General features: G+C 42.2%; 1 protein-coding gene across 1 annotated transcript; it reads left to right on the top strand.

Annotated features, from left to right (window-relative positions):
- The first annotated feature begins 4981 nt into the window (after positions 1-4981).
- On the top strand, positions 4982-11570 carry tent2 (terminal nucleotidyltransferase 2). Its single transcript, XM_080467824.1, has 16 exons — positions 4982-5058; positions 5127-5249; positions 5377-5477; positions 6388-6471; positions 6630-6870; positions 6958-7072; positions 7157-7242; positions 7348-7405; positions 7982-8048; positions 8149-8225; positions 8326-8454; positions 8563-8606; positions 9026-9162; positions 9796-9887; positions 9972-10051; positions 10158-11570. Exons 3-16 carry the CDS (start codon positions 5392-5394, stop codon positions 10242-10244), a joined length of 1383 nt encoding a protein of 460 aa, XP_080323950.1. The 5' UTR covers positions 4982-5058; positions 5127-5249; positions 5377-5391; the 3' UTR covers positions 10245-11570.
- Positions 11571-12599: the final 1029 nt, after the last annotated feature.

Below are 12599 nucleotides of genomic sequence, written 5' to 3'. Positions count from 1 at the left end.
AGTGTATCCAAAACCTGAAAGCCTGAGCATCTGACTTTAGAGCCGTCATCACCTGCACCAAGTTGAACATGTATTTAACGGCCATGTGCTTGTATGGAGGTCAGTTCAGGTGATTCCTTCGCACTGTAGTGATGAATTCAGCTTTATCAATAGAGACTCACAGCTGTAGAGGAAAAGTGAGAAATGTTCCCTGTCTTCCAACTGGTCATGGTCAGAAAAAAGAAAAGACGTACAAATTGATGAGGAATGAAGAAAGGTCAAGCCAGGAGGTAACATCATTGAGAGGGGAGAGAGTGGAAGAGGTAGAAAGTGTGCAGGAGGAAGAGGAGGAGGAGGAGGAGGAGGAGGAGGAGGAGGTGTCCAGATTGTACCAAGGGACACAAGGGCAGGTGATGGAACGTGAGTGGTAAAACAGTGAGAGACGGCCGGCAGAACGAGAGAGGGAGGAAGCGCAATGAAGCGAGACAAGAAGGGAGGGATGAGAACATCGTGGAGGAGGTGACGAATGTAGGAGAAGCTGGAGCGTCGATGAATCCACCCGTCTTCTGGGAGAAGAAGATAAAAGGAGTGGGAAGCTTTAAATCTGCAACTCAACGCGATAAAAACATGGAATTCCATTTGCTTGTCGCTTGAATGTGAAAACTCAAAAACACAAGATCTAACACAATTGAACTTAACTGTGATAAAGCGCCGGGTGTATAACTGAGCAGTTTGTGTGTTTTTAGATGTTTTCCAGGACTTTTATGGGAGAACGATGAGAATAATGTTGACTGAACAACGTAGGAGTGATTTGACACTTTTAGGTGTTATCACATGTTCTGAGAAAACAGATAAGTGAGGTCTTGCTGCTGTTGAATAATGAGGTTTGTGTTTTTTAATGCATCTGTACATTAAAAAAGTGTAAAAGAGTGTTGAATTGATGTGATGATGGAGTTACTCGCTTCTGAAAATAAAGGTAATCACCTTAACCCGGGTTTGAATTCAGCACAAGTTGATTTGGGAAGCAGAAACTATCGACTGCTGGTCCATTGAGGACACACTGGCTTCCCCGAGGCTGTGGTAAAGCAAATTAAAGAGTTGGCCAAATTACACATTCAAACTATGTTTAATCTTTAGCAGTTTCTAATCACTACACTTTACTTTTCATCCAGGTTTTCATTAGTCAGACACAAGGGAAGAAGCTTGCCGAAGAAGTTAGTTAGTTGTCCTGGTCACTCTTGCGGGTGCAAATGTGAACCATTTTTCTTTTGAAACTACTTCCTGGACATGTTTGAGTGGAATGATTGTTCTGTTTGTGACCATTTAAACTTAACAAACCATACAAACATTAAAAATAATGTTTTAGATGAACATTTTTTAAAGGTTATGTATGATATATAAACAGCACTAAGCTAAAGGACACAGGGTATTTAAACATGAGGACTCACACACAGACACACAGCCGTCTTTCCAGGTGAGAAAAATACTTCTTCCAGAGCCCTGATGTGAACACAGTTTCCAGACACGCTGTGTCACCAATCAGCTTCCACAAATGTTCCATTTTATGCCACAAAGGGCTGTGTTTTATTTTGTACTTGGTTGCGTCCCGTGTCACTCTGCAGCTGCTCCTACCTTTAGCAACACTGTGAGACAGTGAGACAGAAGAAAAATGAAACCATCACTCTCAGGAGATCTAACATCTCTTCATCAACTCAAACTCTCCTGCTTGATCCAGAAGTTGTTCTGATTTCCAGGATTTTTGTACTTTAATTAAGTCAAGAGATTAGATCTGGGAGATTTTATTTAGGGTTGAGATGGACCAATAATGGAACAACTCCCTGTTATCACATCTAGTAGGTGTGATTGGATGACCTAAGATGTTCTGTCTGTCTGTCTGTCTGTCTGTCTGTCTCTCTCTCTCTCTCTCGCTCCCTTTCTCTTACACACACACACACACACACACACACACACACACACACACACACACACACACACACACACACACACACACACACACACACACACACACACACACACACACACACACACACAAGAGAGAGAGAGAGAGAGAGAGAGGGAGAGAGAGAGATAAAGAAAGAGTAACTGAATCATTGCATTGATTGTATTTGCAAAGGGAAGTGGGAACACCAGAGAAATTTGTGTGTGTGTGTGTGTGTGTGTGTGTGTGTGTGTGTGTGTGTGTGTGTGTGTGTGTGTGTGTGTGTGTGTGTGTGTGTGTGTGTGTGTGTGTGTGTGTGTGTGTGCCATCAGAGTTGTAAAAGACTTAATATTGAGTGACAAGGGCGGAAGTGAAATATGACTCTATCTGTGTATCTGAGCCGTTACTTCCAGACAGACAGCGTCACGTTTACACCTGCATATTCAGACTTGAACAAACTGCAAGCGGCATAGTGCTTTGAATCACAGTTTACAATTTATTCCAGTGTGATTCTATTGAGTCATTGAGTCTGTTGCATAACAGTAACTTAGTCACCAGTATGGCAGAGCCCAGTGGAGAACTGAGGCTTGAGTGGGACATGGCTGAATGATGTGCTGCCTACACTGTAGGAGAGCAGAGTGGGCGACCAGCAAGCCTCCAGTGGATTGTTAATTGTTAATGCAGGAGTTTTGGCTGATGCCTTGAAATCACACCATGCCTATGCCATATTGTTAACCTCCTGCTGTCCAATTAATCACAATGAACTGCGGGACACAGGCGTTAATAAATGGCAGGCTTGGTGGGGGAAATGGACCGCTGAGCTCAGGCTTAGGGATAGATTCAAATGAGCAGTGCTGTCTGTGCACTACAGGCTGCTATTTCACTGATGGGTGCCTGTTGTTGTGGATGTGTAAGGCAGCGGTCACTGTGCTGCCATAGAGACAAAAAGCTGCTTTCTGTCTCAGCATTGTGGCTGCTGACATTCCCCTGGTTCTCACATTGTGGCTGCTGTCCCCAATCTTTGTGTGGAGCTGGACAACATGTGCAGTTGTTTCTGGGTGATAAGATGTAATATAGACAGCTGCTGCTGTATTTGTCTACTTTCAGAATTATATAACTGTCTATAAATTGTTGAAAAAAAACAAAAAACACTAATGTAATAACTGTTTTTGAACAGAAATGATACAAACACTGTTTTATTTGGATTCATCCAAACTACCTAAAGAGACCCTGGGTTAGTCCCACATTAGATTAGTCGTCTGATCCTAAAAGTTTGATGATGGAGACAAGTTCTGCATATAAACGTGTGTGCAAGCACGTTTGGCCTATTGCCATTTTCTGACTAAATACACCTAAATGTGAGTAGAATTTGAACAAAGTTGTTTTGTGGCTAGTGTACATCACACCAAGGCTGTGGAATCACCACTCCAACACACGTCAGACAGTCTACCTGAGCATGCATCCATCATTACGTGTCATGTAACACAGATAGATACGTTTTTACGCAGTGATTGTATTTCTGGTTGTTTTTTTAGCATCATGTCTGCTGTGGTTTCCATGACAGAGAAGTTCATACCTTGAGAGGTGGATGATGTGAAGAAAGAAAGGAAAGGTAAAGCAAACTCAGTTGGTCCGGTGTGATATTACCCACACTTACCCCATTGTGGCGGTAGACATGAGAGCAGACACCTGACCACTGGTCCTCTTCAATGGAAAGAAAAAAAAACCCGAATATGTAGGCTCGTCTGTAGCCTATGAAGGTCTTCTCTTTCTCTTGTTCTCTCTCTCTCTCTCTTGTGCCCCCTCTCTCTCTACACGGCAGCCTTCACAGTATCACCGTCGGTGCGTCTGTAGGAATTTGATGACATCTGCTCCATTCCCCTCCGTTGCTGTCACCGCGTGAATTCACACATACATGTCGCTGTGCACATGGCAGGGTGGATGGAGAAACCAGGTCGGATCCCTCTGTTTTATTCTTGCGCTGATGGAGAGGCGGCGGCGGCTCTGTGGGAGATCCAGCAGCGCAGAGTCCAATGGAGACCCGACAGGCGCCCAGCTGTTGTCGTGTAAATTACAGATCCTCACTGGATGGGTGGAGAAGCCCTGCTGCCTGAACTGGGAAAGACAACCCTCATTTAGAGAGGAGATAATGCACAGCATCACACTGTCCACCCGCGTCTCTCTCTCTCTCTCTCTCTCTCTCTCTCTCTCTCTCTCTCTCTCTCTCTCTCTCTCTCTCTCTCTCTCTCTCTCTCTCTCTCTCATTACCATAAACTCCCCCACTCTCCGGCCCGTGTCTACAGCTATTCCACACGTTCTGTATTAGCTACGCGTTTCATCTAAAAATCACATCATAGTGCCTCTTTATTTTTCATACGTCCAAATGACAATTTCCTACCGTTCAAATCAGAATATTCTCCTAAATATGAAGCTGTTTGCAACGATAGAAACACTCTGTAAAGGATTTATTGTAGCCATGCACAGTCTGTGCAAGTTATTGATCAGTGTGTGTGTGTGTGTGTGTGTGTGTGTGTGTGTGTGTGTGTGTGTGTGTGTGTGTGTGTGTGTGTGTGTGTGTGTGTGTGTGTGTGTGTGTGTGTGTGTCCATAGGCTCCATGCATGCACAGCTCTACATCTGTCTGATGCAGCCGCTTCCCTCCCACTCAGTTTATGACAGTATTGAACTACCAACGTCACCGCTCTGCGTTCTCCGCAGTGACGTCACTGCGTGCCCTGGGGACCCGAGCCTTTTGATGCGTTGTTATTTTTATAAGAACCTTTTTCAGGAAGTAACTCGCTCACTCCGAAGAAAGAAAGCCTTATTGTGAGGTTGCATTATATCATTTCCGACATATACCCAAAACATGAAGAATACTATATGAGCTGAAAAAAAGGAAGTTATTTTGTTAAAAAAAATAAAAAATAGAAACTAATTTTAAACTATTTTCAAATATAATCAAAAAACAGAGGAGACGTGTTACGCGTGTTGTCATGGTAACTGACAATACCGCCAAATAGTCACGGTGCAGGGACACGGCCCCTTTAAATCGATTTCCATTACGTCACGGCTTCAATGCGGAAATGAACACGTAGAGAATTAGAATTAGCGTTTTGAGTTTTGTTTACATGTGGCATGCCTGGTGGGTGTTACTCGTCAAACAGTCTCAGATTTCGCGTGGACATTTCTAACGCCGAGCGACTTTTCCAGAGACGCGTCTGCTAAATTACGGCTTTAAAGAAACATCCCGGACACAAAACGCTGAAAATGGTGAACGACGCCGAAGCCCGTTAGCACGGCGCTGCTACACGCCAGCTAGTTGTCGGGTCGTCGGTAAGTTTCGGATTCTTTGGAAACAGCGATGACGACATAAATCATCTTGGATTGCAGCCACCGCCCACTGTTACGTTTACACCATGTTTTCCCTTTGATTTCTCAAATGTGATTGTCTGAATGAAAGCTGGAGCCACGCAGCATGTTCCCCGGCAGCGCCGCGGCTCGGGGTCGGGGGTCGGTGCTCCCGGTGCCCCTCAACCACCAGAGACAACCAAACATCAACAAGTGAGTCTGTGTTGATGCTTCCTATTGGTGGTTGACCTGTCACTACAGACTCTTAGACGTGACTGTGATTAACATCACACTGGCTAACACAGTTATACGATATAAGTAGTACACGAAGAGGATACTTATTGATTGTCTTCAGGGCATTGTGGACACACTGACCTCAGTGAGCTGATGGCCTGAGGTGGATGTATATCTGGGCCAGATGGTCTGCTGCTAATTAGCTGCACACCCCCGTGTATAGATTTTTATTTTTTAATCTATTTGAAAGAATTTCATTCTCAACACACCCAAACCGCATTACTTTAATGTGCTACTGCAGAAGTTAATTCAACATAAAGCATAAAACTTTATTTTCAAAGCTGTTCCATATTTGATTGTGTGTATTTCAAATTTAGCAATATCAGATTCAGTCTTGGAGCGTTTGTTGTAAGAGAGCAGGAGAATGGTATCTTATCTTCCTCACCGTACTGGTAAAGTTAGTGAACAAACATAGAAGATGTCCTGTTGGCAAACTCAAAAGCAATGGTAGCACAAGCCCACCATGCTGCCTCACTGAAATCATTACCAGCCCAAAATCTGATGTGATCTGATTTTTGTGGGTTTTTCTGATTTTATAAATATGTCACGCCAGCTCCCAACATAGTGAAGCTCAAGCAACAGATGCTTTCACATCCCTGATACGCTACTTTACTTTCTGTTGCCATAAAAACCAATGATCGGAAACTGAAGGTGCCAAACGTTTGTGTCTCTGTCTTTGTACTCAGTTGCAACAGAATGGGGGGTGGGGGGAAACCTTCAAGACGATAAAGACAGAAAAGTTATAATTTTGTTCATCACCCAAGCACAAATTGTAAACTACGTTTTGTAGCCAGTAACAGTAATGTGTGTGTCATGTCTATTTTGTCAGCATCCCGGGTGTTGGATTAGTGAGGCTGCCTCCATATCAATGGAAATCTCCACCACCCACACCATCTCAAGTCAGCGGGCGCAAGTATGTTGTTTAACTTGTCATTTCCAACACAATGTAGTCACTCCTGAGTAGTCGAGCCAGGTCAACATTTACTGCACGCGCTGTTCATACATGTGATCATCCTTGGACGCTGGACGGAGGTTTTATAATGAGTTTGTTTTTCCTTCGGCTTCTTTCAGGAGGCAGCGTGATGAACTAAGTCAACCAACTGTGAAACGGCAACGCCTTGACTTGCCGACCCCCTCAACCGCGTTCCCCGGTTTCAATCGGGCTGTTCCTCCGTCTCGTCATCCTGAGCAAGCGGTGCCAGAGTCCTCCAGATCGTTCCCCAACAGTTTTGTCAACTCTCATCCCTCTCCACAATTTCACCTCCACCCTCACTCGCCTGCGGTGAACAGCAGCTCCAACTTGTACGCCAAGGCACGTACAGATGACCAGAACTTGCAGCTGCAACTCTGACGCGTCAACTTGGTTTCGTCAGTGCGCTGATTGTGTTTGTGTCTTCAGCTGAGTGATCAGATGGTGACGCTGTTTGAGGCTTGCCAGCAGCAGGCTTCAGATTTGGAGCGAAAAGAGTCGTGTCGATTTCAGCTTCAAGAAGACATTCGGCAGGTCTTTGCAGGTGTGTTTGAAGTGTGAGCTTGTTGTCTGTTGTGGTGGTTTTGTTGTGTTTTTCATTTAAAAAAAAGTGTGTTTCCCACATTAGGACAGCTTTACCTGACTGGATCGTCTATGAACGGGTTGGGCTGCCGCAGCAGTGACGCCGACTTGTGTCTGGTCATCAGGGGGAATGTGAGTATTTGCACTCATAATATTAAATATAAACTATGCACCATTGCATTTGTTTTTTTAGTTTCCTTCTCTTAAATTCCTGCCATTTTTGTTTTTGTGTTTCAGAAAAGAATCGATGCAATTTATGTCCTCTCTCAACTCCAAAAGGTGTTCAGATCACTCTGTGAGTAATAATCATAACAAATACAATAGATCACAGTCAATAGTATATTTTCTAGATTCTTGTACATACTTGGCCAATAATGGCACAATGTAAATTTTTGGATTTTTATATTATTGCCTCAAACAACAATCATTCTTTGTTAAAACTACAAATGATCATTTGTTGGCTCTGAACCTACATTGGGCAAGTTACCAGATTTGCTGATTTCTACATTTCTTCCTGGAATCTTGAAAATTAAGTTATTCTGGACATAATAACCTAGGCACAAATGTTCATGTTGTGCATTGTGCACATAAAAACAAGTAATAAAATGTTGGTCCATTTTCATTTCACCCACAAAAAGTCATTCTGAATCCTAAACATTTTTGTTAAATTGAAAGTAAAACGTTTTGAATCTTTTTCATTATTATTTCCAAGTATTTCATTGAATATCAGAACTCCTTAAAGTAGCATTTTGTTCTATGCTGATATCTGTCGCCACTAGGTGGAGCTATTCACCCTGAAACTAGGAGCTTTCGTTTCACAGAAAATGGAACAAGCAACAATAAATCTAATGCTGTTTATTTTGATTTGTAGCTTATGTAGAGAAGACTCAGCTGATCAGAGCCAAAGTGCCCATCCTCAAGTTCAGAAGGAAAGGCAGGTGGGAGCAAAGCTGCTGCTGAGAACCGGTTCCACAGAAATTCTCAGTTCAGAAACAAATTTACATTGTAAGTTACTCTCTCTGACCTGGTTTTCTTTAGTGATTTGGAGTTTGATCTGAATGTGAACAACATCGTGGGCATTAGAAACACATTCCTACTGAGGAGCTACGCCTATGGTGAGTGAGGTCGTCATCCACAATTTGGAATGTCCTCTGTCCTGTAGCTTGTGTCCAGCTCTGAGTCGGAACTACTTTTTACCTGTTCTCTCTCCCTCAGCCGATCAGAGGATAAGACCGCTGATCCTTGTGATCAAGAAATGGGCGCGACACAATCAGATCAACGACGCCAGCAAAGGCACTTTAAGCAGCTACACACTGGTGCTGATGGCAATACACTTCCTGCAGAGTCAGTACACACACACACACGCACACGCGCACACACACACACACACACACACACACACCCTGTTTGTAACACAGATTCAGTCTGATCTGGTGAGTGTTTGCTTCGCAGCTGTAAAGGACCCGGTGCTCCCGTCTCTACAGAGGGATTTCCCAGTAAGTATTTAAAAAAAATTTTTGCATCACTTTCGTATCACTTTTATTTTAAGTATCTGAGCACTTTTTATTTATTTAAATTTCTGATGAGGCTCAGAGGGAGGCATATGGCAGTTATCTCTTCCTAACATTTTTATTATATTGACTCTTACTAATTGCTGTTTTTTTGTATTTCCCATATTTTACATTGTTCTATATGATATTTGACTTATAAGGGGATGTATATTTCCCATGTTCTGCTTGAAAAATTGATTTGGGAACATTTTTGAATCAATTAATGGGTCAAATAGTGTGATTATCAGTTTATAAACTAGTGCCACTGCTGATACATTGCCTTCCTATGAACTAAGTGGCCCTAACCTCTGGATGCTTGTTGCTCTTTTTGTTTTTCTTGTTTAACCATCTGTCATAACTTGTAGGATGCCTTTGATCCTCTCTTGAACTTGGATGAGGTGCCAGATCGTCCAAAACAAATCCCTCCCTACTTATCGAGAAACCAGTCGTCTCTGGGAGAGCTGCTCTTGGGCTTCCTCAGATACTACGCCACACAGTTCAGGTATTTCTCAAGGACATTTCACGGTTAAGTCCACTGTTCCAGATTCATTCACAGCTTTTGTCCATGCTCCCACTTTCCTCACCTCCTGCTCTCCTCGCCTCTCCTCCTCCTTCTCTTTGCTCTCCCCGCTGGTGTCACGTTTCTGGCTGAGTGGCAGCAGCAGCTGGGACCTTTGGCCTTACACGCCAATAGCATGACATACCATGATCACTGTGTGTGTATGTGTGTTACCTTGCCAAACGTTAGTTGAGTGGTCGTCTGCTGCACAGACATTTTTACATTTGATAATACCAAATATTCAAAATGGGTCACGCATGCAATAATGTCTTTCTTTTTCAAATGTAACTATTTCAGAAAAATTACCTTTTCTTTGATTGTTTTTTTTTTAGATCTTTTTAAAAGAAAATGCATAAATGTTGATTATTATGTTGTGATAATTAATTATAAGTGATTGATTTGTTTATTACCTGAACCCTGTCACAATACAAAACTTATGATGTTTTTTTCAGTAGCGTATTGTTGCAGTTATGTTTCTGAGATGTGTACCGTGGCTTGATTTTTAGTTTATTCTTTTATTCTATTTTGTCCATGAAGTTGCAAATAACTCCAATATTATTGTTGTTTTTTTCTCAGGTGGGAAAAACAGGTGATCTCTGTTCGGGAGGCCAGAGCTTTGCCAAAGACAAACATTCATGAGTGGAGAAACAAATACATATGCGTTGAAGGTAAGTTACAAGGATCCTAATTTGTGCTGGCAGTCATCATCACCCAGCAGGAGGACTCTATATATTTTATCTCTTGCCTTTCAGAGCCGTTTGAGAGAAACAATGTGGCCCGGGCAGTCTACGACCAGACCAAGTTTGACGCCATTAAAGCTGAGTTTGTCGAGGTTTGTTTCTCCTCTGTTCTTTCCACGTTTCTTGAGGCCGTTGTGGGCTGAACACGAGTTATTCATAATCCTGATGCCTCTCATTTCTTTTTTTCTTTTTGCACAGTCCTTCCGGACACTACAGCGCCGAATGGACCTGAACTCCATCCTCCCAGTCAGAACGACCATAAACAAGGAGTCATGCCACAGATGAGGGAATCCTCTGATCAGATGGCGCCTGCTTTCTCACGACGGGCCGGTCCACACAAAAGATGTAGGACCTGCTGGTTGTGCTGAAGTATAGTCCTGCTGTCTGACCAACTCACGGACTGAAAGGATCTGGGACTGAATGCTCTGGTCACTTTAGATTTGGTCACATTCTGTTTCCTGGGGCCATACTAATGAAGGTTTTGCACTAGTTGGGTCAAAACTCTTCACTCAAGGGCTTTGCTCTCTCTGCCAAATTCACACAATACTGTTGTATCCAATAATAAAACAACCATGCATTGTCTGTGGAGACCTAAGAAACAAATACAAAAACCTATCACTTAAACTGATGAGTGATTCAAGAAACCCTTCTTTTTAATTCACAGAGCACAGCAAGTGCTAATGGCAATGATAAAGGATGAGACAATATCGGCAATCTTCTCCAATGTAAAGCAACCACAAAGGGAAGCAGCAACATTTAGGTTTCAAACCAGCTTTAATTCTATAGATGTTTCCTCTCGTCTCAGTTTGAGTCACATCAAAGTGTTTGGACTCACACTGCACACTTTCTGAGGTTGCCTTTTGTTTCTGCCACACACTTACAGTTAGCCTGTCTAAACCACCTTGTAAAGACTTTTCTTTTTATAGGTCAATCATGATTTATATATCCCGGGATTAAACACGATAGCACACGAACATTCTGCAGCTGCTTTCTTGTGTTACACCTTCTCTTCGTTCCTCTAAGAAGTGAGGTGTGAAGTGAGAAGTTTCATTTCAGCCCATGAGAACTATGAACAGGTCACACTGGATTTCTCATTTTTCCTGATGTTGTATGTTATCCTGTGGCCTCGTGTGACGTCTGTTTCGCGTCATCCTTTTTGCCCATCTACCTGATTTAAACTGAAGCTATTTGCTCTTTTTCAGATCAGTTAAGTTATTCCAAAAATAATATACTTTTCATTATGACTGTTTCTTTCTGATTTTCTCAACACTTTTTGTACTTTTTGTTCACTGATAACTCTTAAATGTTTAAAAAAAATAAATCTGTAATGATTTATGATTGGCTTCCCTTTATGCTTTGACGTATTGACTATCCTAATTGAAGTGCCAAAATCCGATTAAATTGTACTTATGCATCTTTTTCAGTGCTTTTGTTTACTGTTTATGGCACAATTGATTGTTAAAGCGTTACTGCCCCATTGACGCAGGTTGGCATCTAAATGAAAATGTGTTTTAATGATGCACTGCGTAAAACAATGAGATAAAGGACAAATCATTGTGATAAAAAAGAAGTAAAAAGTCAGGAAAATAAATAAGGTTAAGATGCAATGTAATCAGGTTGAGTAACGATGTATTTTTTTTTACTTCCAATAATGGTTACTTCAATCATACTGCAGTCAAGAAAGGGTCATATGCTCAGTTTAACCCTTTATCAGGCAGTTGACTGTATTTGTTGACTTCCCGTTTCTTTCCAATTCTATACAAAATACATGTTGAATGTTTGTGCTATAAGCAGAGATCGATGGTACTCGCTTCCAGTCTGTGCACCAGTATGGTGACAACAAATGTGATCACACATGCAACTCTTGACATTGACATTAATTTTAATCTTTAAACATCTGTCTGATGTGTCCTTCAAGTCAAGAGATTTTAAGCTATGTGTGGTGAAATATGGAGTTTTGCAATTCATTGATCTCATCATATCGAAATGGCATAAAATGTTTATCATCAAAACTGACTTCAAAAGTTACAAAAGTAAAAAAAAAAGACATATTTAAAAGGCTCCTGTAACAACACCAATAGGTTTTAAAGTATTAAGGTCCAGGTATTTCAGTCAGTGCTCTTTAAGAGGTAACTTTAGCATTAGACGTACATGGTTACTTAAAAATTATTGATGTCAGATGGGTGTTGTTTCTTTGTGCGTTTCCTCAAAGTAATACAGTTTTTCCTCCACCATTGTAAGTGTCAACGTCACTGAGTGATTCACAGACCTTGGACAAACAAAACGTAAGATGATTCCTCGATACATGTGCACCTTTCATTCAAGGGTTGCACGCATCCTCATCTGGCTCCCAGGGGGCTGGTTGGCTTCTGATCTGTCATTTTCTATGTCTGATTACATCGAGTTTTATGAGTTCTGCATAGTGTCAGCCCTGCTACAAGGTGGACACTGTGTGTGTGTGTGTGTGTGTGTGTGTGTGTGTGTGTGTGTGTGTGTGTGTGTGTGTGTGTGTGTGTGTGTGTGTGTGTGTGTGTGTGTGTCGTGTTGCCACCCGCACGGGGGGGGGGGGGGGGGGGGGTTGTTGCTGTTCTAGCTCAGGCCTATATTTAACTTTGCAAGGGGGCTTTTGAACTTAAAGTC

This window comes from Lipophrys pholis, assembly GCF_963383615.2.
Source record: "Lipophrys pholis genome assembly, chromosome: 7".
Classification (NCBI taxonomy): Eukaryota; Metazoa; Chordata; class Actinopteri; order Blenniiformes; family Blenniidae; genus Lipophrys; species Lipophrys pholis.
Note: the sequence above shows the minus strand (reverse complement) of the source record. Positions and strands in the feature narration are given on the sequence as shown.

What these genes read in the sequence shown, in the direction of transcription:
- tent2 (XM_080467824.1), top strand. Translation starts at nt 5,392, where the DNA reads ATGTTCCCCGGCAGCGCCGCGGCTCGGGGTCGGGGGTCGGTGCTCCCG. An exon ending in AAAGGTGTTCAGATCACTCT is followed by an intron (nt 7,406 to 7,981) that starts GTGAGTAATAAT and finishes TTTGATTTGTAG; the next exon opens with CTTATGTAGAGAAGACTCAG. An exon ending in AAGTTCAGAAGGAAAGGCAG is followed by an intron (nt 8,049 to 8,148) that starts GTGGGAGCAAAG and finishes GGTTTTCTTTAG; the next exon opens with TGATTTGGAGTTTGATCTGA.